At 48.9% G+C, this 21015-nt stretch overlaps 1 protein-coding gene across 1 annotated transcript in view; it reads right to left on the reverse strand.

Annotated features, from left to right (window-relative positions):
- The window catches only part of LOC115545824 (TOG array regulator of axonemal microtubules protein 1), a 28894-nt gene that overhangs the window by 4875 nt on the left and 3004 nt on the right, over positions 1–21015 (reverse strand). The window contains exons 3-15 of the mRNA XM_030359268.1: positions 19272–20161; positions 18420–18809; positions 17917–18297; positions 14390–14516; positions 14181–14286; positions 13528–13763; positions 13010–13168; positions 12787–12913; positions 12537–12703; positions 12096–12279; positions 11749–11968; positions 11568–11654; positions 10947–11324 (exon numbers count right to left, since the gene is read on the reverse strand). Coding sequence (XP_030215128.1) covers positions 11098–11324; positions 11568–11654; positions 11749–11968; positions 12096–12279; positions 12537–12703; positions 12787–12913; positions 13010–13168; positions 13528–13763; positions 14181–14286; positions 14390–14516; positions 17917–18297; positions 18420–18809; positions 19272–20130 — 3270 coding nt within the window. The 5' untranslated portion in view covers positions 20131–20161 and the 3' untranslated portion in view covers positions 10947–11097. The remainder of the gene's footprint in view (positions 1–10946; positions 11325–11567; positions 11655–11748; positions 11969–12095; positions 12280–12536; positions 12704–12786; positions 12914–13009; positions 13169–13527; positions 13764–14180; positions 14287–14389; positions 14517–17916; positions 18298–18419; positions 18810–19271; positions 20162–21015) is intronic.

Consider the following 21015-nt stretch of genomic DNA (forward strand, 5'->3'; position numbering starts at 1 on the left):
CCACAGTTTTTCCCGGGGGACCCGGTCATACACCTTCTCCAGATCCACAAAACACATGTAGACCGGACGGGCATACTCCCAGGCCCCCTCCAGGATCCTTGCGAGAATGAAGAGCTGGTCCGGAGTTCCACGTCCGGGGCAAAAACTGCATTGTTCCTCTTCAATCTGAGGTTTGACGATCGGCCGAACCCTCCTTTCCAGCACCTTGGAGTAGACTTTACCAGGGAGGCTGAGAAATATAATACCCCGGTAATTTGCACACACTCTGGTCCCCCTTTTTGAACAGGGGAACCACCACCCCGGTTTGCCACTACTTTGGCACTTTACCCAACTCCCACGCAATGTTGAATAGGCGTGTCAACCATGACAGCCCCTCAACACCCAGAGCCTTTAGCATTTCTGGCTGGATCTCATCAATTCCTGGGGCTTTGCCACTGCGGAGATGTTTGACTACCTCAGTGACCTCCACCAGGGAAATTGACGACCAAACACCATCAACCTCGAGCTCTGCCTCCAACATAGAGGGCGTGTTATTCGGATTCAGGAGTTCCTCAAAGTGTTCCTTCCAACGTCCAACAACCTCCTCAGTTGAGGTCAACAGAGTCCCATCATTACTGTACACAGCTTGGATGGTTCCGTTTCCCCCTCCTGAGGTGCCGGAAAGTCTTCCAGAAACACTTTGGTGCCGACCGAAAGTCCTTCTCCATGGCCTCTCCGAACTTCTTCCACAGCCGCTGCTTAACCTCTGACACGGCAGCAGCTGCAGCCTTTCGAGCCTGTCGGTACCCTGCAACCGAGTCAGGAGTCCTCCAGGATATCATATCCCGGAAGGCCTCCTTCAATCGGACTGCTTCCCTGACCACCGGTGTCCACCACGGTGTCCGAGGGTTACCGCCCCTTGAGGGGCCTAAGACCCTGAGGCCACAGCTAGCCGCCACAGCTTCAACAATGGAGGCTTTGAACACCGCCCACTCCGGCTCAATGCCCCCAACCTCCACAGAAATGCCAGAAAATGACTGAGGGGTTGGTTTCCTTTTTGCTTCTCTGGGACAGTAAATGCCCAACATCTCCCATCTGCACCATTCTGTTCCACAGAAGCCCCTCTGGTGTATGTTCTTGGAGTTGATAAACCAGTACAGAACACTGATGGTAAAAACGCTGAGGCAGCTATTTGGTCAAGTTCACATTTTCCTTCTTATATTTAGTATTCCATCTTTTCTATCTGAAATCACAGCTTTCATAAATCCTGAACACACCCTGAAAGATATATACTCATGAAAAACAACAGGGCATGTTCTGAGAAAGGCCAACTGAGCAGCATGTGGCTCCTGCTGTTTGCACTGTGACAGATTGATACTTATACTGACATATTGACACTTGGAACTGTACGGAGAGCCCGAAGGGCCATGGTGAGGGTGTACTTGTCATGGTGGGTATTTGCTTTTGTGATACTTTTGCGTTACCTTGCCAAACTTTTGTGTAACATTGCAAAAAGTTTTGCGTTACCTCACGATCAGTAACTCATAAGCGAAACACTGTTCAAACAATTACTCTTAACCACAACCTCTGAGCTGGGGATCCGTTGCTGGACCGTAAGACATAAGAAGGGCCATTTGATGCCAATACCAACCCCTCAGCTGCTCCACTGATCAACTTCTTTACGGACAGTAGGGGGTTAGAGACCCAGGTTTGGCAGGGACGAGGAGGAGAACAGGACGAAGGTGAATCCACGTACACTGTTCAATCAACGTACTGTAGAATACTATACGGTAAATAGTGCGGGTCAGATACAGGGATTTGGTAAGTGTGGGGGCAGGGCAAAGGTGTTATCAGCCAACAGTTGATAACACTCTAGCCCGGTCCCTGCTAGAGACCGGGCTCTAGCAGGGAGGGGGATGGAAACAGAAGGAGGCAAAACCATATGTAACTGTTTAAGAGATTAATACATTACTCTTCACGCCATACTACCTCAAAACATTTTCTGGACGTAGCAGTGGGAATGGTCTCCCATTGTTATGTCACATTGTGAGAAGTTTTTTTTATTTATTCTGTAGTTGGCTCCCTTAGCAACGGACCCAATCCACCTCAGAATGTGGCAGTTAAAACTTTTAAAAAATTAAGGTTAACCGAGACACACAAACATTATTTGAAATGATGGACCTCCTTAAAATGTTCATAGAATATAAGATTAAAACGTGTTTGTTTTTTTAAACATATATACTGGGGTTATGAAGTTATGTTTGCCAGTATCGTGGGGCATTCCCTTCTAGCTGGGATAGCAGCATGTCTCATAGACATAGAACAATAACCTGCAGTTGTCTGATGACAAGGCCCGCTTTTAGAGGGGGTAACAATTACATTTTGATGCAAGCCTATTTAATCTTGAATGGATATCCACATGGCTATAGGGGAGATCTATTGTCCTCAATGTGCAGACCCATATTAAGGCCGCACTTCAGATTAAAGATGGTCGTAATTAGAACCAGTGCATTGCCTGTTCAAAACTTGCTTGTTTGAGCCCATCTTTGGCCTCCAGTATTGCTGTTTGCAGCCATTTCAAGAACACTTTCATCCACACTACTTCACACTCGATGCTACACTGCCTTGCTTTCCTCAGCACACACACGCACACGCACACATTGGACATGCATTCAATAAAACATTTTGGGCATGATGATATTTATGTAAATATTGCCCTGCTTATTTCCACAATAATCAGATCGTATGAATCCAAGTACTTTTAACTAGATATTTACTACTCTTACACTACTGTTTAGGTACTTTACAAACCTCTTGTATTGTATTAATGTGTAGTGTCTAGGTTCTGTTCATAAGTGCAGCACATTGTCTGAGAAGACAATACAGATAAACTACTTTCTAATCATTGTTTTGTGATTCCACTTACTCTAATCATGTATCTCTACGTACCTTACATTTCACAATTTATGCTAATATTGGAAACATATCCTCAACTTCACATTTGATGCTGACAATATATGCAAATGTATAGTTCTTAAATTGACTTCCTTAAGGCTACAGAAGTTAGCTCACTAGTACACTTGAATTAAAAAAGGAAATATAGGCACCTACCACCGGGACCCTTGTTGCTAAAGGTATAATTTGTTGTGAGGGATCAAAAAAGCTGGGCTAACAGCCGGACCCTCTGCTTGGAATGAAACTCCCTTTGTATTCGTCTTTTTGGGTGTGCTATATTGGGCTGACTCAATTCCAGAACTACTGCCACAAATCCTCTTTCGGAAATAAATATTTTTAATGCATTTAAAACCATCACTGTGTTTTGTAAACAATGATTGCTAGGATTACGTAAGATTCCCTCCCCAAGGGAATCAAGCCATTTGGGTTTTGCTTTTCTTATTTACAGTAACTCCCCGATGTTTGAGTCCAAAGGTCTCAGTGAGGTTCAATATTTAAAGCCAGTCCCAGAACACACACACCGCACTATAAGACTCCATTCTCTGACCAGCATTCAATCCTGTTCTCCAGCCATCATGGTAGGCTGTTTTCTCATTACCTACATAGATAGGTCATCAATAATGTTGATGTACGTTTATGTACATGTACGTTTATGTGTTTGTTGGCACATATTTTAATGCTGCGTATATTGTCATAGGATAATGACAATATAGCAAACAAGTCTGTAACTATCATGTTCTTCTCTTCCCCTTAGAGATTTCTGGTTGTAGCTTCAGTTGTGTGCGCCCTTGCAGCCGTGCTAGATGCCCACTGCTTCCGTGTAGCTTTGAACCCAGGTAAACGTGTGGAGACAGATAAAAAAGCACACTTTGAAATGTGTACACGTTAGATCTTGTTATCATTTTGAGTTGATGTCTTGTTCACCCTGTAGGAGCAACTTCGTGTCAGGATACCGTGGACAAAACGTGGCATGTCGTAGGATCCAGCTGGAGAAACAGCCAATGCATGGACTGCAGTTGTGGTGGATGCTGCCAAAGGTAAGTTTCACTTTCACCGTCAATTCAATGCTCCTTTGGGAAACGCTACCTCCTAATTTCTAATGAGTCATTTGTCATTGCAGTTTCATGACGCCTATAGGCTATCCCGATGACTGCGTGTCCGAGTTCGATCCGGAGGCTTGTGAATTTAAAGTACACAAGAAGACTGACCCTTCAGTAGCATGCCCCATCTTCACCGCTACAGGATAGTAATCAGGCAGATGATTGGTTGGTTGCATGTACGGTCTGGTTATTTATAGTGTGCTTTAAAAAGTTTGAACTGGGCTCGAACAGTTCTACCTGAGTCATGCAAAAGTCAAAAAATAAATAATTAGTAAATACATTTAAAGTCTGTTCATGGGACTTTTATCATGCAACATTAAAACCAGTTTAATTGAATGTGCTGTTTGTTGTTCTCTCTTCAAAATGATGCGATGTTATGAAGGTGTGATTGTGGTCACATCTTTGCTCTCATTATTGACCACTGCATCATGAAAGGCCTTTTTTCTAAGAAAATCAATTAAACGTAGCATGTACTATACATTGCCTCGAACGGCATCCAGACTACAGTCCGTTTGTATAAAACTGATTCTTAAGATTCTGGCAGAACTTGAACCGTCCTCACTGTGGGTTTAACATGTTGGAAGAGGGGGGTAAGAACGACCGTTGGGGAAGGGGGACTCAGCCATGTTGGTGTGAACATGGTCCAAAGTCTTGTCTCCTCTCATAGGGAAGATGACAAGTTGATGTCATTTGGAGAGTACAAAGTTCAAGTCGGAGTGGTTGTGGCCACCCACAACAATAAAGGCCATCTTCGGCAGTAAAGTCTGTTTGCTAATGGAAGCAAGCAGTTCTTCATTGTAAGCTTAGCATTAGCATCTGGGGGGATTTAAGCTGCAGGCATGTAGCGCTAGATGTAAGCGATATGGGCAGATAGAAAGGTCTAAACTTAACCACAGGAGATAGTGTAGGTGAGCAGAGCAGCGGCTCAATAATATTATTGACCGTGCACCAAGCTTTATTTACATAGCGCCACAGTCCTCCACCTCTGTTCTTACCAGAATCATCAGCTGTTCTTTCCGCAAGGAGGACACAGCGGTCCCTAAGCATGATGTCACAATCGGTAACGCATTTACGTGAATGTTACAGAATGAAGCTCGTTCTTTCTTCTGCAACACATTTATTTCCTGTTGGAAATATAAACAGTTTACATTAGAGTAGGGTCTCTCTCGTAGGCCTGGTAGGGTCTCTCATGGCAGAGTGGTCTCAGGTGAGGGGCCAGACTAAGAATGGTTCAAAAACTCCAATGAATAACGGAAAAAGAGGAGATGTGACCCGGCCCGGAGGAAGCCCGGGGCCTCCGTCTGGAGCCAGGCCCAGACGGAGGGCTCGATGGCGAGCGCCTGGTGGCCGGGTTTGCAACGGAGCCCGGTCGGGCACAGCACGAACAAAGTACGTGGCACCCCCCCTCTCTTCATCTAGTTGTAGTTGGCTCCCTTAGCAACGGACCCAATCCACCTCAGAATGTGGCAGTTAAAACTTTTAAAAAATTAAGGTTAACCGAGACACACAAACATTATTTGAAATGATGGACCTCCTTAAAATGTTCATAGAATATAAGATTAAAACGTGTTTGTTTTTTTAAACATATATACTGGGGTTATGAAGTTATGTTTGCCAGTATCGTGGGGCATTTCCCTTCTAGCTGGGATAGCAGCATGTCTCATAGACATAGAACAATAACCTGCAGTTGTCTGATGACAAGGCCCGCTTTGAGAGGGGGTAACAATTACATTTTGATGCAAGCCTATTTAATCTTGAATGGATATCCACATGGCTATAGGGGAGATCTATTGTCCTCAATGTGCAGACCCATATTAAGGCCGCACTTCAGATTAAAGATGGTCGTAATTAGAACCAGTGCATTGCCTGTTCAAAACTTGCTTGTTTGAGCCCATCTTTGGCCTCCAGTATTGCTGTTTGCAGCCATTTCAAGAACACTTTCATCCACACTACTTCACACTCGATGCTACACTGCCTTGCTTTCCTCAGCACACACACGCACACGCACACATTGGACATGCATTCAATAAAACATTTTGGGCATGATGATATTTATGTAAATATTGCCCTGCTTATTTCCACAATAATCAGATCGTATTAATCCAAGTACTTTTAACTAGATATTTACTACTCTTACACTACTGTTTAGGTACTTTACAAACCTCTTGTATTGTATTAATGTGTAGTGTCTATGTTCTGTTCATAAGTGCAGCACATTGTCTGAGAAGACAATACAGATAAACTACTTTCTAATCATTGTTTTGTGATTCCACTTACTCTAATCATGTATCTCTACGTACCTTACATTTCACAATTTATGCTAATATTGGAAACATATCCTCAACTTCACATTTGATGCTGACAATATATGCAAATGTATAGTTCTTAAATTGACTTCCTTAAGGCTACAGAAGTTAGCTCACTAGTACACTTGAATTAAAAAAGGAAATATAGGCACCTACCACCGGGACCCTTGTTGCTAAAGGTATAATTTGTTGTGAGGGATCAAAAAAGCTGGGCTAACAGCCGGACCCTCTGCTTGGAGTTCTTTCCTCCTTGCGGAAAGAACTCTTCATCCCATGGGCCCACCACCTGTGGGAAGACCCGTTTGGGTCGGGTGCGCAGCCATATGGGTGGCAGCGAAGGTCAGGGGTCTCGACGGACCAGACCCGGGCAGCAGAAGCTGGCTCTGGGGACGTGGAACGTCACCTCGCTGTGGGGAAAGGAACCGAAGCTTGTGAGGGAGGTGGAGCGCTATCAGTTAGATCTGGTGGGGCTTACCTCCACGCACAGTCTCAGCTCTGTTACCGTACTCCTGGATAAGGGTTGAACTCTATTCTTCTCCGGAGTTGCCGAGGGCGTGAGGCGCCAGGCGGGTGTGGGGATACTCATAAATCCCCGGCTGAGCGCCGCGGTGTTGGAGTTTACCCCGGTAGACGAGAGGGTCGCCTCCCTGCGCCTAAGGGTTGTAGGGGGGAAAACTCTGACTGTTGTTTGTGCGTATGCACCAAACAGCAGTCCAGAGTACTCTGCCTTCTTGGAGACCCTGAATGGAGTCCTGTATGGGGCTCCAGTAGGGGACTCCGTAGTTCTGCTGGGAGACTTCAACGCCCACGTGGGCAACGATGGAGACACCTGGAGAGGCGTGGTGGGGAGGAACGGCCTCCCTGATCTAAACCCGAGCGGTCGTTTGTTATTGGACTTCTGTGCTAGTCATGGATTATCCATAACGAACACCATGTTCGAACATAAGGGTGCTCATAAGTGTACCTGGTACCAAAGTACCCTAGGCCGAAGGTCGATGATCGATTTCGTGATCGTGTCATCTGATCTGAGGCCGCATGTTTCTGACACTCGGGTTAAGAGAGGGGCGGAAGTGTCAACCGACCACCATCTGGTTGTGAGTTGGATCAGGGAATGGGGGAAATTTCCGGATAGACCTGGTAAGCCCAAACAAGTAGTGCGGGTGAATTGGGAACGTCTGGAGGAGGCCCCCGTCCTAGGTATCTTCAACTCACACCTCCGGCTGAGTTTTTCTGGCATTCCTGTGGAGGTTGGGGGCATTGAGCTGGAGTGGGCGGTGTTCAAAGCCTCCATTGTTGAAGCTGCGGTGGCTAGCTGTGGCCTCAGGGTCTTAGGCTCCTCAAGGGGCGGTAACCCTCGGACACCGTGGTGGACACCGGTGGTCAGGGAAGCCGTCCGATTGAAGAAGGAGCCCTTCCGGGATATGATATCCTGGAGGACTCCTGACTCGGTTGCAGGGTACCGACAGGCTCGAAGGGCTGCAGCTGCTGCCGTGTCGGAGGTTAAGCAGCGGGTGTGGGAGAAGTTCGGAGAGGCCATGGAGAAGGACTTTCGGTCGGCACCAAAGTGTTTCTGGAAGACTATCCGGCACCTCAGGAGGGGGAAACGGGGAACCATCCAAGCTGTGTACAGTAAGGATGGGATCTCTGTTGACCTCAACTGAGGAGGTCGTCGGACGTTGGAAGAAACACTTTGAGGAACTCCTGAATCCGAATAACACGCCCTCTATGTTGGAGGCAGAGCTCGAGGTTGATGGTGTTTGGTCGTCAATTTCCCCGGTGGAGGTCACTGAGGTAGTCAAACATCTCCGCAGTGGCAAAGCCCCAGGGATTGATGAGATCCAGCCAGAAATGCTAAAGGCTCTGGGTGTTGAGGGGCTGTCATGGTTGACATGCCTATTCAACATCGCGTGGGAGTCGGGTACAGTGCCAAAGGAGTGGCAAACCGGGGTGGTGGTTCCCCTATTCAAAAAGGGGGACCAGAGAGTGTGTGCCAATTACCGGGGTATCACACTTCTCAGCCTCCCTGGTAAAGTCTACTCCAAGGTGCTGGAAAGGAGGGTTCGGCCGATCGTCGAACCTCAGATTGAAGAGGAACAATGCGGTTTTCGCCCAAGACGTGGAACTACGGACCAGCTCTTCACTCTCGCAAGGATCCTGGAGGGGGCCTGGGAGTATGCCCATCCGGTCTACATGTGTTTTGTGGATCTGGAGAAGGCGTATGACCGGGTCCCCCGGGAGAAACTGTGGGAGGTGCTGCGGGAGTATGGGGTAAGGGGGTCTATCCTCAGGGCCATCCAATCTCTGTACCTCCAAAGCGAGAGCTGTGTTCGCGTCCTCGGCAGCCAGTCAGTTTCGTTCTCAGTGGGTGCTGGTCTCCGCCAGGGCTGCGCCTTGTCACCAATCCTGTTTGTGATATACATGGACAGGATATCGAGGCGTAGTCGTGGTGGGGAGGGGTTGCAGTTCGGTGTTCTGAGGATCTCGTCACTGCTTTTTGCAGATGATGTGGTCCTCATTGGATCATCGGCCTGTGACCTTCAGCACTCACTGGATCGGCTGGCGGCCGAGTGTGAAGCGGCTGGGATGAGGATCAGCACCGCTAAATCTGAGGCCATGACTCTTAGCAGGAAAACGGTGGATTGCTTACTCCGGGTAGGAAATGAGTCCTTAGCCCAAGTGAAAGAGTTCAAGTACCTCGGGGTCTTGTTCGCGAGTGAGGGTACTATGGAGTGTGAGATTGGCCGGAGAATCGGAGCAGCGGGGGCGGTATTGCGTTTGCTTTACCGCACCATGACGCAAAATGTCTTGTGATCAGACGGATGACTACAAATGTCCACCCTACACAGGTAAATTATTTATATAGCAAGAGCCTTTCTATAACCCCTTTCTATGCATTTATAACCCGATCTTTAAACATTACTGAAGAGGTTGGGCTTCAGGCCAGGTCACTGGAGGGGTATTCTTGGCCCCGGGCAGTATGGATGTAACTCCGTACGGGTAAGGGGGTTGTGGCGGTCTTGGTAGGGCGGGTTGTAGTGGTCTTTCCCTTCTGGGTTGGCAGTTTGCTTCCTGTTACAGCCCGTTTGAGAAGTCCTGGGGCCTCATTTATCAACCGTGCGTAGAAAATGATACAAATTCTCTCTTACGAAGGAAATTTAGGATTTGCTTAAGTACAACATTTTTTGGTATTTATCAAACGTGCGCAGGCCTATCGTATCCCACCTGAATTGCAATATGCAGTACTTGCAAAGCCGAAGTAATGCGTGGAGGATGCCGTATCAAATCATTCAACACCACTAGTGGTGCAACGGTTCAACACTCACGGTTCGGGACGCAAGTGATCCGGTGTGAAAACGGCCACGGCCAGATGGCCTAGTGTGAGTGCACCCTTAAGCTCAACGGTGCTCCTCGTACGCACATGGGCATGGTTATACGCCTGTTCCTGCAGGGTCCTCGGGTTGGTTAAGCGGGTCATTATCCATGGCTTCAGCTGGTAACCTTGATCACCTAATGATGATATATTTTTTAACAACTGTACATAACCCAGCAATAGTATTTTAAACATGCAGTAGCCTAATACTCACCAAGGAGCCAGCCATCTTCCACAGCGCCTTCTTGGAGACACAGACCAACAGAGCTGTTCTGCATGATGATTGAGTCGTGTGTTCCTCCAGGCTACCGCGCAACAACGTTTAAAAAGGACAGATTTGCATCACAAACGATTTGCACGTTGACAGAATGAAACCCCTTTCTGTTAAAATAGTTAAATTCGTTAGTTGACGGTGCTTTTATGGCTATGTGGGTGCAATCCATGGCTCCAATTATGTTTGTGAATCCGGCGATGGCGTGAAAGCCCTGTTTGATTTCGGCTTGTTGGGGATCTCTGTAAGGGAACTGGATGTAGTTTGGGGCAAGGGAAATAATTGTGTCCAACACCGCCGGCATGGTCCTACTCATCGATGGCTGGGAAAGGCCGGATATGTTTCCAACCTCACGCTGATATGTGCCAGCTAAAAATCCCAGGGTGGAAAGGAGTTGGATATTCACAGGGATTGCGTTCGTGAGGCTCATGCCTCGAGCCAACATTGGCCCTAAATGCCGACAGAAATCCAGCAGTACATTCTTTGGGAAGCGGTACCTACTAAGCCACTCTGTGCTCTCCCCAAGCAGATCACCACAATCTTTAAAAATGCGCTCCCTGCGCGTTTTCAAAAATTCCTCACAGGTGTCTTTTATAGGGTTTGAAACCAATTAGGTAATTTGTCTGTTTAAAATTAGACAAAGGAGTAATTGAATGTTTTCTAATTAAAGTGAACACGGGACATATGTGGATGTCGATTGCCTAATGCAGACGTTGACACTCTTAAATGCTTTGCTTTGCGCTTGTAATATCGCTATTCTACCACTTGATTCTGTTCGTAAGCATGGCCAGAGCTGTGCTTGAATTTACACGCATTCCTATGTTGGTAAATTCCATACTTTGCGTGGCAATGATCTTACTCCCTCCTTACGCACAAATCTGTGCGTAAGTACGGTTGATAAATGAGGCCCCAGGCTTTGATAACAGGCTTTGTGAGGCTACCTGTTAAAGTGCAACACAACCTACCTGTAAAAGTGCAAAGAGAGCAGTGAGTCTTCTTGTTCCCGTCCTTACGTCATTTTTTATTCAGGACATGGTTCTCAGCAGCTGGTTGAGGTCCCCGCCGACGCTCGGGGGCAGTGACTCTTCTCGTTCCCGTCCTTACATCATTTTTTATTCAGGACATGGTTCTCAGCAGCTGGTTGAGGTCCCTGCCGACGCTCGGGGGCTGGGAGGCGGCGCTCTGCCGCAGGCCGGGCCCCATCTGATGGTGGAGGGCTCGGCACAGGCTGGTGGTCGCCCGGTGCACGCTGCCGCTGGACGGGCCCAGCAGGCACCACAGCAGGGGCAGCGCCTTCTGCTCCACCAGCTGGGGCCGGCGGGGGTACAGCTCCGTCACCAGCTCTGGGGGGGGAGGAGGAGACGGAGCGATAGGGGGAGGGGAGGAGACAGAGGAAGAGAAGGAGGATGAAGCCAAGGTAGAGACAAAAGAATGGGAGACAGGAGTAGACCGAGGAAGAGAAGGAGGAGATGGAGGCGGCGGAGCAGAGTGGATCAGATGCCTCTTGATTGGCCACACAATGGTATACGTATGTTTGGTGCTGATCATTGCAAAAAACAAAACAAACATTATATCCATTAACAAACCTGCAACCTTCCCGATCAGATCCACCTTTGCTTGGCCGCTAAGAGCCCGTGCCTTGAAGCAGAACGGCTCCAGGAGGAGGCTGCTGTCTGGAGAGGGCCAAGGGAAGAACACATGAGTAACAAGTACAACGCCGTGGTCAGACCGGACCGTGTTCTGGACAGCTCCCCACCGGGCCCTCACCGAGGTTCAGCACCAGCTCGCAGAGGGCCCCTGTGGCGGCCGAGTACACAGCGCGGTTTTTGGAGTTGAGGTGGTTGTCCACAATGGCGGGCACCAGGTGGTTGAGAACCCCGGACAGGTCGTCCTTCAGCAGGCGCACCATCTCCTGCAGGGCCTCCAAGGCGTACAGGTTCACCTTACGGTTGGACTCCTGCAGGCGGTCTCTGAAGGCGTCGAACACCTGGGGGAGCGGGAGATACGGGGAACAGATGAACAAAAAGGGGACAGGAGGGAGTCTCACCCGGAAAGCGAATAATGGCGAGTGTGAGGTAGTGGGCGTTTACGAGCGGTGGGGGTGTTTTACGGACCGGGAACAGGCTGCGGATGACCATGCTGGGGTTGTCCTGGCAGTCGGCCACCAGCTGGTCGAGGCCTTTGATGCGCTCCCTGAACTCCTTGGACTCCAGCAGAGCGGTGAGCTGCCTGATGTACTCAGCCTGGTCTTCGATTATGTGACCCAGAGGTTTGGAGCTGTACTTGCTGTTGGGCTCCCTGTAGGGTATCACAAAATATAATGTCATGAAATTGCATACATGCTCACTACATATATATATATGATCTTGGAAATAAGATAAAAGATATTCTTAAAGTTTGCTTGAAGTTGAGAAAACTAACAAATGCATAAATAAATATAGGAGACATTGCAAACAAAAGACACCCGAGAGAGGAGCTGACCTCATAGCATAAGTAAGGGTTTTACTTTCACCAACATATTTCAAAGGTGGCCATGTGTCTGGGAGGAGTCTCACCTGGGGGTGGTGGTGGAGGTGTTGGTCGGGGTGGCGGTGGTGGTGGCGGGGCTGGGGGCTATGGTCGGTTTCGGGAGCTTCCTTTTGAGCGTCGAGGCCCTGACGGTGCCACTGCCGGGAAGCGAGGGTGGGGTCTGGGGCGTCTCACCCAGACCCTGACCCTGACCCTGACACAACAAACACAACAACAACGTTCACAAGACCCGTCACCAAGCGGTAGGGTGGGGCGAGAGGGCGGGGCCTTCCGTACCTTTGCCTTGAGTCCGCTGACCGTCTTGCGGGCGGCGGAAAGGTCCTTGGTGGGGATGTACTTCACCAGCATGCTATCAAAGTCCTGGTGGGAGGACAGGAACAGCAACATCCGGCGGCCAAAGGACCTGAAGGGGGAGGAGTGAGACCGGCACGTCACCGAGCCGTTGGACACACGCCAAAGCCTTCACCCAACACAGGAAGTCACCGGGGGCTCTACGTGCCTGGGTCCCTGGGAGGAGTCCAGGGCCAGCTTGACCACGGCCGGGAGGATTCTGTCCGTCACGTCCTTCCCTCCGGACAGCAGGCGGGCCACGCCCACCCTCTCCAGCAGGTCGGCCAGGTGCTGGGCGGCGCACTTCCTCACCACCGCGCTCAGGTGGCTGAAGACACACACAGGTAGGTTCAACATGAAGGATGCACACAAAGAGACACAAACCACAGAAATGCACAACGGATGGAAATAAGGAAACATAGGCTAGACCTCTGGAGTATCCTACCTACCAGTCCAAAGCAGATTAAGGATTTTACGTTTCCTTCGACACTCAAGTTCTGTTTAAATGTCTATTTTTTGTTCTTTTGTACTTTTGTACTTTTTATAAATCACAGATTTAATCTTGCAATACTGATAATGTGGTAGATATACTAGAAAACATAGCAAGGCGCAATACAGTGTGTTTGTGTCTGCGATGTGTCAACTTGTGTGTGCGTGTCTGTGCATGTGTGCGTGCATTCCCCTGACCTCAAACCCCCGTCCAGGAAGGCGTTGATGCAGCGTGCCGGCGTGCAGTGACGCACCATGTGGCCCAGCGCCGCGTCCACTTCCTGCCGCATGAAGGCGTTGCTCTCGGCCACCTTGTGCAGCAGCGCCCTGGCCGTGGTGTCCACCTCCTTGTCCATGTCCCGCTGCAGGTGGCAGTACAGGACGCCAAGCGTGCACACGGCTACGCGGGACACGCCCGAACGCAGGTTCTTCACCTGAGAACCAGACACACACAGAGTTACAGACACACACGTGGTAGACACCACTCTCACTCTGTAAAGGTTCTTTGAGTGTCTTGGAAAGTGTTACATGAATGAAATTCATGCGTTACATTATAGTACGTTTCACACTCCTCGCTTCATTCAAGGCTGTGTTTTGCTAACTTTGTTCATGTCGAATCAACCACTTGTTCTATGGTGTAGAATTGATGGGGATGGTTTTACACACAGCGAGGTATATAGACTAAGCTGTAGACAGGATTGAGTTAGTTTTACACTTGCAGACAGTGACGGACTGTCCACACGGAGCCGCCCGCCCACTCACACGCCCACCCACAGTGACAGACGCTTGTCTCCATGTTACGCGCTAGAGAGAGAGCGCACCAGGGAGCAGGCCCAGAGAGGGGGAGCTACCTCTTGAACGAGGGCGAGGCAGACGTCGCGGAGCCTGGGGCGCAGAGTGTCCCCGTGGTTCTGGGCCAGACTGCGCAGCACCATGAGCCCTTCAGTCTTCTCCTCCCTGCGTTCAGAACCACAGCAGGTAAGTCAAATGAAACACAAGTTCGGAATGCTTCGACAAATTCTGTGTGTGCGTGTATGTGGTGTGTGTGTGTGTGTCCCACCAGTTCTCTGAGCTGATGAGAGTGAGGCTCTGTGTCATGGCCAGCTCAGGTTTGGCAAAGGGGCGGGGCCTGGGGGGCTCTGCTGGGTCTCGCTGGGGGCCGCTGAGGGAGCCCTGGGCCGGCTCATCTGCACACACACACCAGGGGTTGACACTAAGGTTTCAAAAGCACTTGCCCATCGGGCAAGTACAGGTCAGGTTCAACTTGCCCGAATGTAATGTTCACTTGCCCAAATTATAATCAGAATCGTGAACGGGCCTCTTTTTGCCAGGCACCCGGCCTGGTTTTGGGGGGGCTCAGAAAAATCATCCTAGCTCAGACTGAAGCTGAATGTTAGCTTCCACACATGTGTTTAAAAAATAACAAACTTCTCTTTGTTTACTTATTTATCGAGCGGTCACATCGTGCCATGAAGTGATTTCAGTCCACAGTTGCAAGCTATCGCCAAGTTATATGTAGACCTGCATGATTTGATGCAAATGTACATAACTAAATGTCAGAGGTAGTAGCAAAGATATGTCTTTTTTAACTTTCAAGTTTCTTGTAGCTCTAACTGAATAATCACAATCGCGTTTCTAGTAGGGTTGTCAGTCACGATACTGGATTTTCTAACTTCAACACTATTCCTGGGAAAAGATCGATATTCTATACTATTTTCGATATCAGGGGAAACGTTTTTTTCAGGAAAGAACATACCCAAAGTAAAGAGATTATATCTCCACAACTGCAAGGGCGATAATGTCATCTTTGGGCCAAAACAAAGATTGTTGTGAAAGTGAAATATTCAATGGGGATAATACTTGGTTAAAGTGAATAAAGCCATGGAACACAGCATAAGTGGAAGATAACATTTCCACCTGAAATAATTATCAGTATCAGTTGGTCGTTATCAGTTGGGAGCGCTGTCTTACTATGAGACACAAATAAGGTAGATATCTTACAATTTTGACACTTGACACCTCTATTTAAAGTTCAGGGCAATCGAATGCACCAAGCCAAACACTCGCAAATAAATATATGGCCACTAGATTGCGCTGAAGAATATGTTTTCTGATTGAAGGCAATTTACCTATTTCCTAAGAAACCTTCTCTTATTCATTGATTGAAAACACCATGTTAAGTTGCAAAATTTGGCCCAGATACTGGATAATCTGTTTATGGTGGTTTTATTCGATCAGAATCAACTTTGTGGACAAAAATCACAAGGGTAATACCTACTTCATTTTTGGTTGTTAAAAGAAAAGGGGACGTTTCTTAAGTTGTTATTTGCGAGTTTTAGTCACAGAATGACATGGTTTGGACTGTTGGAATAAGTGGAGGCTCAGCTTTCAAATACAGTAGTTTGTGAGGGTCCAATTTCGTGAAAAAGATCGCTATTGCTGTGCGCATGTGCACAGTTATGAAACACAAAACCGTGTTCTTGACTTTCCATGATAATTTGCCTCAATCCAAAATACTTCCAAACTGCACTCCTCCATCACTACTTCATTTAACTTCTACCTAAACCGTTCGCGGAGGTGCTGCACTTGAGATGCTAGCTGTGTTGGCTAACCTTTAGTGAATCACTGCCAGAGACCGCACTGCGAGTGAGTGACAGAAGGCGGGGCTATATTCGCACTGAAGCGATGCGTGTCTGTTAACTCGCTTTCCGAGAGAAGAGAAGACAGCGCGCTGATCAATTGCAAATACTTCTATTTTGTGTGGTTTTGCGGAACAAAAGGTTGTTCTGCAGTTTCTAAAAACATTTGAATAAATAGCTTTTATATTAACATCCACCCAAAATCCACTTGCCCGTTCGGGCAACCAGAAAAAATCTCAACTTGCCCAAACATTTTTTTTACTTGCCCCGGGCAAGCGGGCAACCGTTAGTGTCAACCCCTGCACACGTTTTGAAAAATAAACGCCAGTCTCATTAGACGCCAGCGCCTTGCCAGGGTCGCATGACAACATCAAACAGACGTATTTCCGAGCATTACCAACTTTCGCCAATAGATAGCATCAGTTCACCGAAAGGAATTAAAGGCCTGTTCCATATAGACGCCTGTCCCAAATACAAGCCGCTTGAGTTAATAATAATAATAATAATAAATTTAATTTATAGTGCCCTTTTCATCCGAAGATCTCAAAGGGCTACAGGTTAAAAACAAAAATAAAAATAAAAAGGGGGTTTTAAAAACATCTAAGAGTGCGAGCCAAAGGTTTTTTTAAAAAGAAATGTTTTAAGACCTTTTTTAAAACAATCAGTGGATTGTGGTGCCCTCAAGGTGTCAGGGAGGGCATTCCACAGGCGTGGGGCGGCAACACTGAAGGCCCTATCTCCCATGGGCCTCAGTTTGGTTCTGGGTATGTGGAGGAGGTTAGAGTGAGTGGAGCGGAGGGAGCGTGTTGTGCTATGTGGGTTGAGAAGTTCTTTGAGGTATGGGGGGGCATGTCCATGGATAGATTGGTGAGTGAGGACGGAAACCTTATACTCAATCCGGGTGGAAACCGGAAGCCAGTGGAGTGAGTGGAGGATGGGGGTAATGTGCTCATGCTTACGGACTCTCATCAGGATCCTAGCTGCAGAGTTTTGTACGTATTGAAGCCTCTGCAGGCTCTTGCTAGGGATCCCGATGAGTAGTGCGTTACAGTAGTCCAGTCTGGAGGAGATAAAGGCATGGACTAGTTTTTCGGAGTCTGAGAGTGAGAGAATGGGGCGGAGTTTGGAAATGTTGCGGAGGTGATAGAAGGAGGTCTTGCAGAGGTGGTTGATATGGGATTCAAAAGTGAGCTGGGGGTCCATTTTTACACCAAGATTTGTTACTGTTGTTGAGAGAGGGATATTTGAGCCAGAAAAGCTGATGCTGGTTATGGATGATGATTTGGTCTGGTGAGAGGTGCCGATCAGGATGGCTTCGGTTTTGGCGCTGTTGAGTTGGAGGAAATTGTGCTCCATCCATGCCTTTATCTCCTCCAGGCACGTGGTGAGTTTTGATGGGGATGACGGTGATGTTAAAGGTGGGGTGGCAGCTGTGGCATTGACATAGAGCTGTGTGTCGTCGGCATAGCAGTGGAATGAGAAACCGTGGCGGCTGATGACCTGACCAAGGGGGATGAGGTAGAGGATAAAGAGGATGGGGCCAAGGACTGAACCCTGGGGGACACCGCAAGTGACTGTGTGTGGGTTCGATTTGGAGGGACCCAGGGAGATGCATTCTATCCGGTTTTTGAGGTATGACTGAAACCAACTGAGGGGAGTGCCAGTGAGTCCAGTGGTGAGGTGGAGGCGGTTTAGAAGAATGTCATGGTCGACTGTGTCAAAAGCAGCAGAGAGATCCAGAAGGATGCAGAAGGATGAGGAGGGAGGGGGAGCCAGCGTCGGATGACCTCAGGAGGTCGTTTGTAACTCTTCAGGGATTGAGTTCAGGGATTGAAACAAATAAAAGCACGGGCTGATAATTAAAGTTTTGCGGTATGCAGGCTCAATACTATAAAAAAAGAAGAGTTACATTGAATTGATTTATTTGTGTAAGAGAAGCCATTCTTACCTCTGCTATCCAACAGCTTCTCCTCCAGCTTGGGCTCAGCGGTCAGGCTCTGGTTGGGGAAACAGCGGCCCCCGTTTTTTTGCTGCTTCCCAGAGGGCCCGGCCTCTTCCCCTGCCTGGTGGGGGGGCTGGCCCCGGAGCTTCTCCTGCTGGATCCTGACGTTCCTCAGAGGCTCCTGCACAGGGGGAAACGGGCTGAACGAGTACTTACCTCTGCCCACCACGCCTTCAGGAACATCAGAGGCCGGCGGGCTGCCTGGGGCCTGGGACCTCTGGCCGTGACCGGACTGGGAGTGCTCCGTCCCAGGGAGGTCCGCCTCGGCGCCTCCGAGCGCCCGACGGCGGCTCAGTGGGGCGGCCAGCAGAGGACCTGTTGGATCCACTGTGAAGGACACTGTTTAAAAGTACACCTTAAGCATATTTTAATACGACAAATATACTTGTAATAACTTTTTGTATATTTAAACTATATTTGCAATACACTTAAGCATACGACTTCTTCACCTGGGGGGGTTTGGCCCGGGGAAGTGTCCTGGCTCGAGGCGGCACCCAGAGCCAGTGCACGGGGGGACAAGGTGTCGGAGCGGGCCGCCGTGATCCAGGCTTCCTGGCCGTCAGCCTCAGCCAACCGGGGCAGCCTAACCCCATGAGGGTAGCGGGGGTTATGGCCCGGTGTCTTGGCTTCAGTAGGGGGGAGGAGGACGATCCTCTCGTTGCTGCCACCAGCTGGGGCAGCCAACCAGGGCAGCCTAGCCCCACGAGGGTAGCTGGGGTTATGGCCCGGTGGCTTGGCCTCAGTAGGGGGGCGGAGGACGATCCTGTCGTTGGCGCCAGCGGCTGGGGCAGCCAACCGGGGCAGCCTAACCCCACGATGGTGGTCAGGGTCAGCCACTTCTAACGATGGGAAATTGAAGTAAACTTTCATAATACATTTTAAGTGTATTACACAGGACTTGAAAATAGGTGTACTTTACATAAGTACCCTAAATGACCACGTATTCACAATTATTCTAAGGCACTGTAATTAACTTTCTGCAAGTATACTTAAATACACTTCTACTTTGCTATTTAGTATACTTTTTCTCAGTACACATACATACAATTTACAATACACTTACAATAAAGTACACTTTTTATAAGTACAATGCAATACCACTTTAAGTATTTCAGAATAAGTGTACTTATTTTTCAGTACATTAAAGTGGAACTTAATGACATTTATTGTGAAGTACACTTTTGAAAAGTACATACGTTAAACATACTTTAAATTAAGCACAAAAAGTAAAAGTATACTTGTAATAATTTTTGCATACTTCAATTACATTTGCAATACACTAAAGCATACGACTTCATCACCTGGGGGGGTTTGGCCCGGGGAAGTCTCCTGGCTCGAGGCGGCACCCAGAGCCAGTGCACGGGGGGACACGGTGTCGGAGTGGGCCGCCGTGATCCAGGCTTCCTGGCCGTCAGCCTCCTCAGCCACAGCCAACCGGGGCAGCCTAGACCCACGAGGGTAGCTGGGGTTATGGCCCGGTGGCTTGGCCTCAGTAGGGGGGCGGAGGACGATCCTCTCGTTGCTGCCCCCAGCTGGGGCAGCCAACCGGGGCAGCCTAGACCCACGAGGGTAGCTGGGGTTATGGCCCGGTGGCTTGGCCTCAGTAGGGGGGCGGAGGACGATCCTCTCGTTGCTTCCCCCAGCTGGGGCAGCCAACCGGGGCAGCCTAGACCCACGAGGGTAGCTGGGGTTATGGCCCGGTGGCTTGGCCTCAGTAGGGGGGCGGAGGACGATCCTCTCGTTGCTGCCCCCAGCTGGGGCAGCCAACCGGGGCAGCCTAGACCCACGAGGGTAGCGGGGGCTATGGCCCGGTGGCTTGGCCTCAGTAGGGGGGCGGAGGTTGATCCTCTCGTTGCTGCCCCCAGCTGGGGCTGCCAACCGGGGCAGCCTAGACCCACGAGGGTAGCGGGGGCTATGGCCCGGCGGCTTGGCCTCAGTAGGGGGGCGGAGGACGAGCCTCTCGTTGCTGCCACCAGCTGGGGCAGCCAACCGGGGCAGCCTAGACCCACGAGGGTAGCGGGGGTTAAGGCCCGGTGGTTTGGCCTCAGTAGGGGGGGCGGGGACGAGCCTGGTCACCTCGGTGAAGAACTCCCTGTCGGCCATCATGTTGGAAGCAGGGGTCAATTGAGTCTGCAAAGAAAACAATGTCTTCCTGTCCATCGTCGCTGTTCGATGATCTCTCTATGAGTCTCTGTAATAAAACATATTAAATTTATTATTTATTGTGAAAAGATAATAAAACGGCATGCGTTGTATGCTCCTATCACGGTGTCTCATTAAGTTTGCAATTACTTGCACTGGAAGTTGAACCAACCACGAGTTTGAGTAGTGCATACCGAACCGTGTAGGCCTACTAACATAAACGTCAGTAGCCCACTAGCTAGTAAGAGAGTGCGCTAATGCAGTGTTAAAACACCTCCAGCAGCAGCATTAATTCAGATATCACTCTCATTAAGTGCGATGTCGTGAGTACATGCAGCACGAACGTTCCACAAATGTGGGCTACCGATCTGTATATTCATGCCGTATAACGGTTACGGTGACAGAAGTTACGATTACCGATAAATCGATCGGTGATTTCACAGTGAAAAACGATTTACAATAACATACATAATTGTTAGCGTTATCGATCAGTCAGATGACTTTCTAAAATGACATTGAACTTTTCGAAGAGGGGTGCATGGGCCCTTTGGCGTTTGGAGAGCGAGGGGAGAGGCCGTGGCGGGCCCGAGGTCCACAACGCCCCGAGCACGGTTTAACCTTATTTCAATCGAGCAAAATGTGGCAGATTCATCTTTTACACTTCGATAAATATATAATTGACATGTAATCATTTGCCATGGACGGATTTATAGTAGCATTGACATAAAATGGGACTACTTTATTAGAGCTATAGTTCATGACTTACCTCTACTTGGCGTCGAAGGGCGAATGAAAACTTTAGAACTTGAGCAGACACTTGATTGACACGAGACATTATGACGAGCCCAGCTTCACGAACCTATCATTGAGCGCATTGTGACCTCACAGTAATTTTGTGTGTTT

Source organism: Gadus morhua, chromosome 6 (genome assembly GCF_902167405.1).
Source record: "Gadus morhua chromosome 6, gadMor3.0, whole genome shotgun sequence".
Taxonomy (NCBI): domain Eukaryota; kingdom Metazoa; phylum Chordata; class Actinopteri; order Gadiformes; family Gadidae; genus Gadus; species Gadus morhua.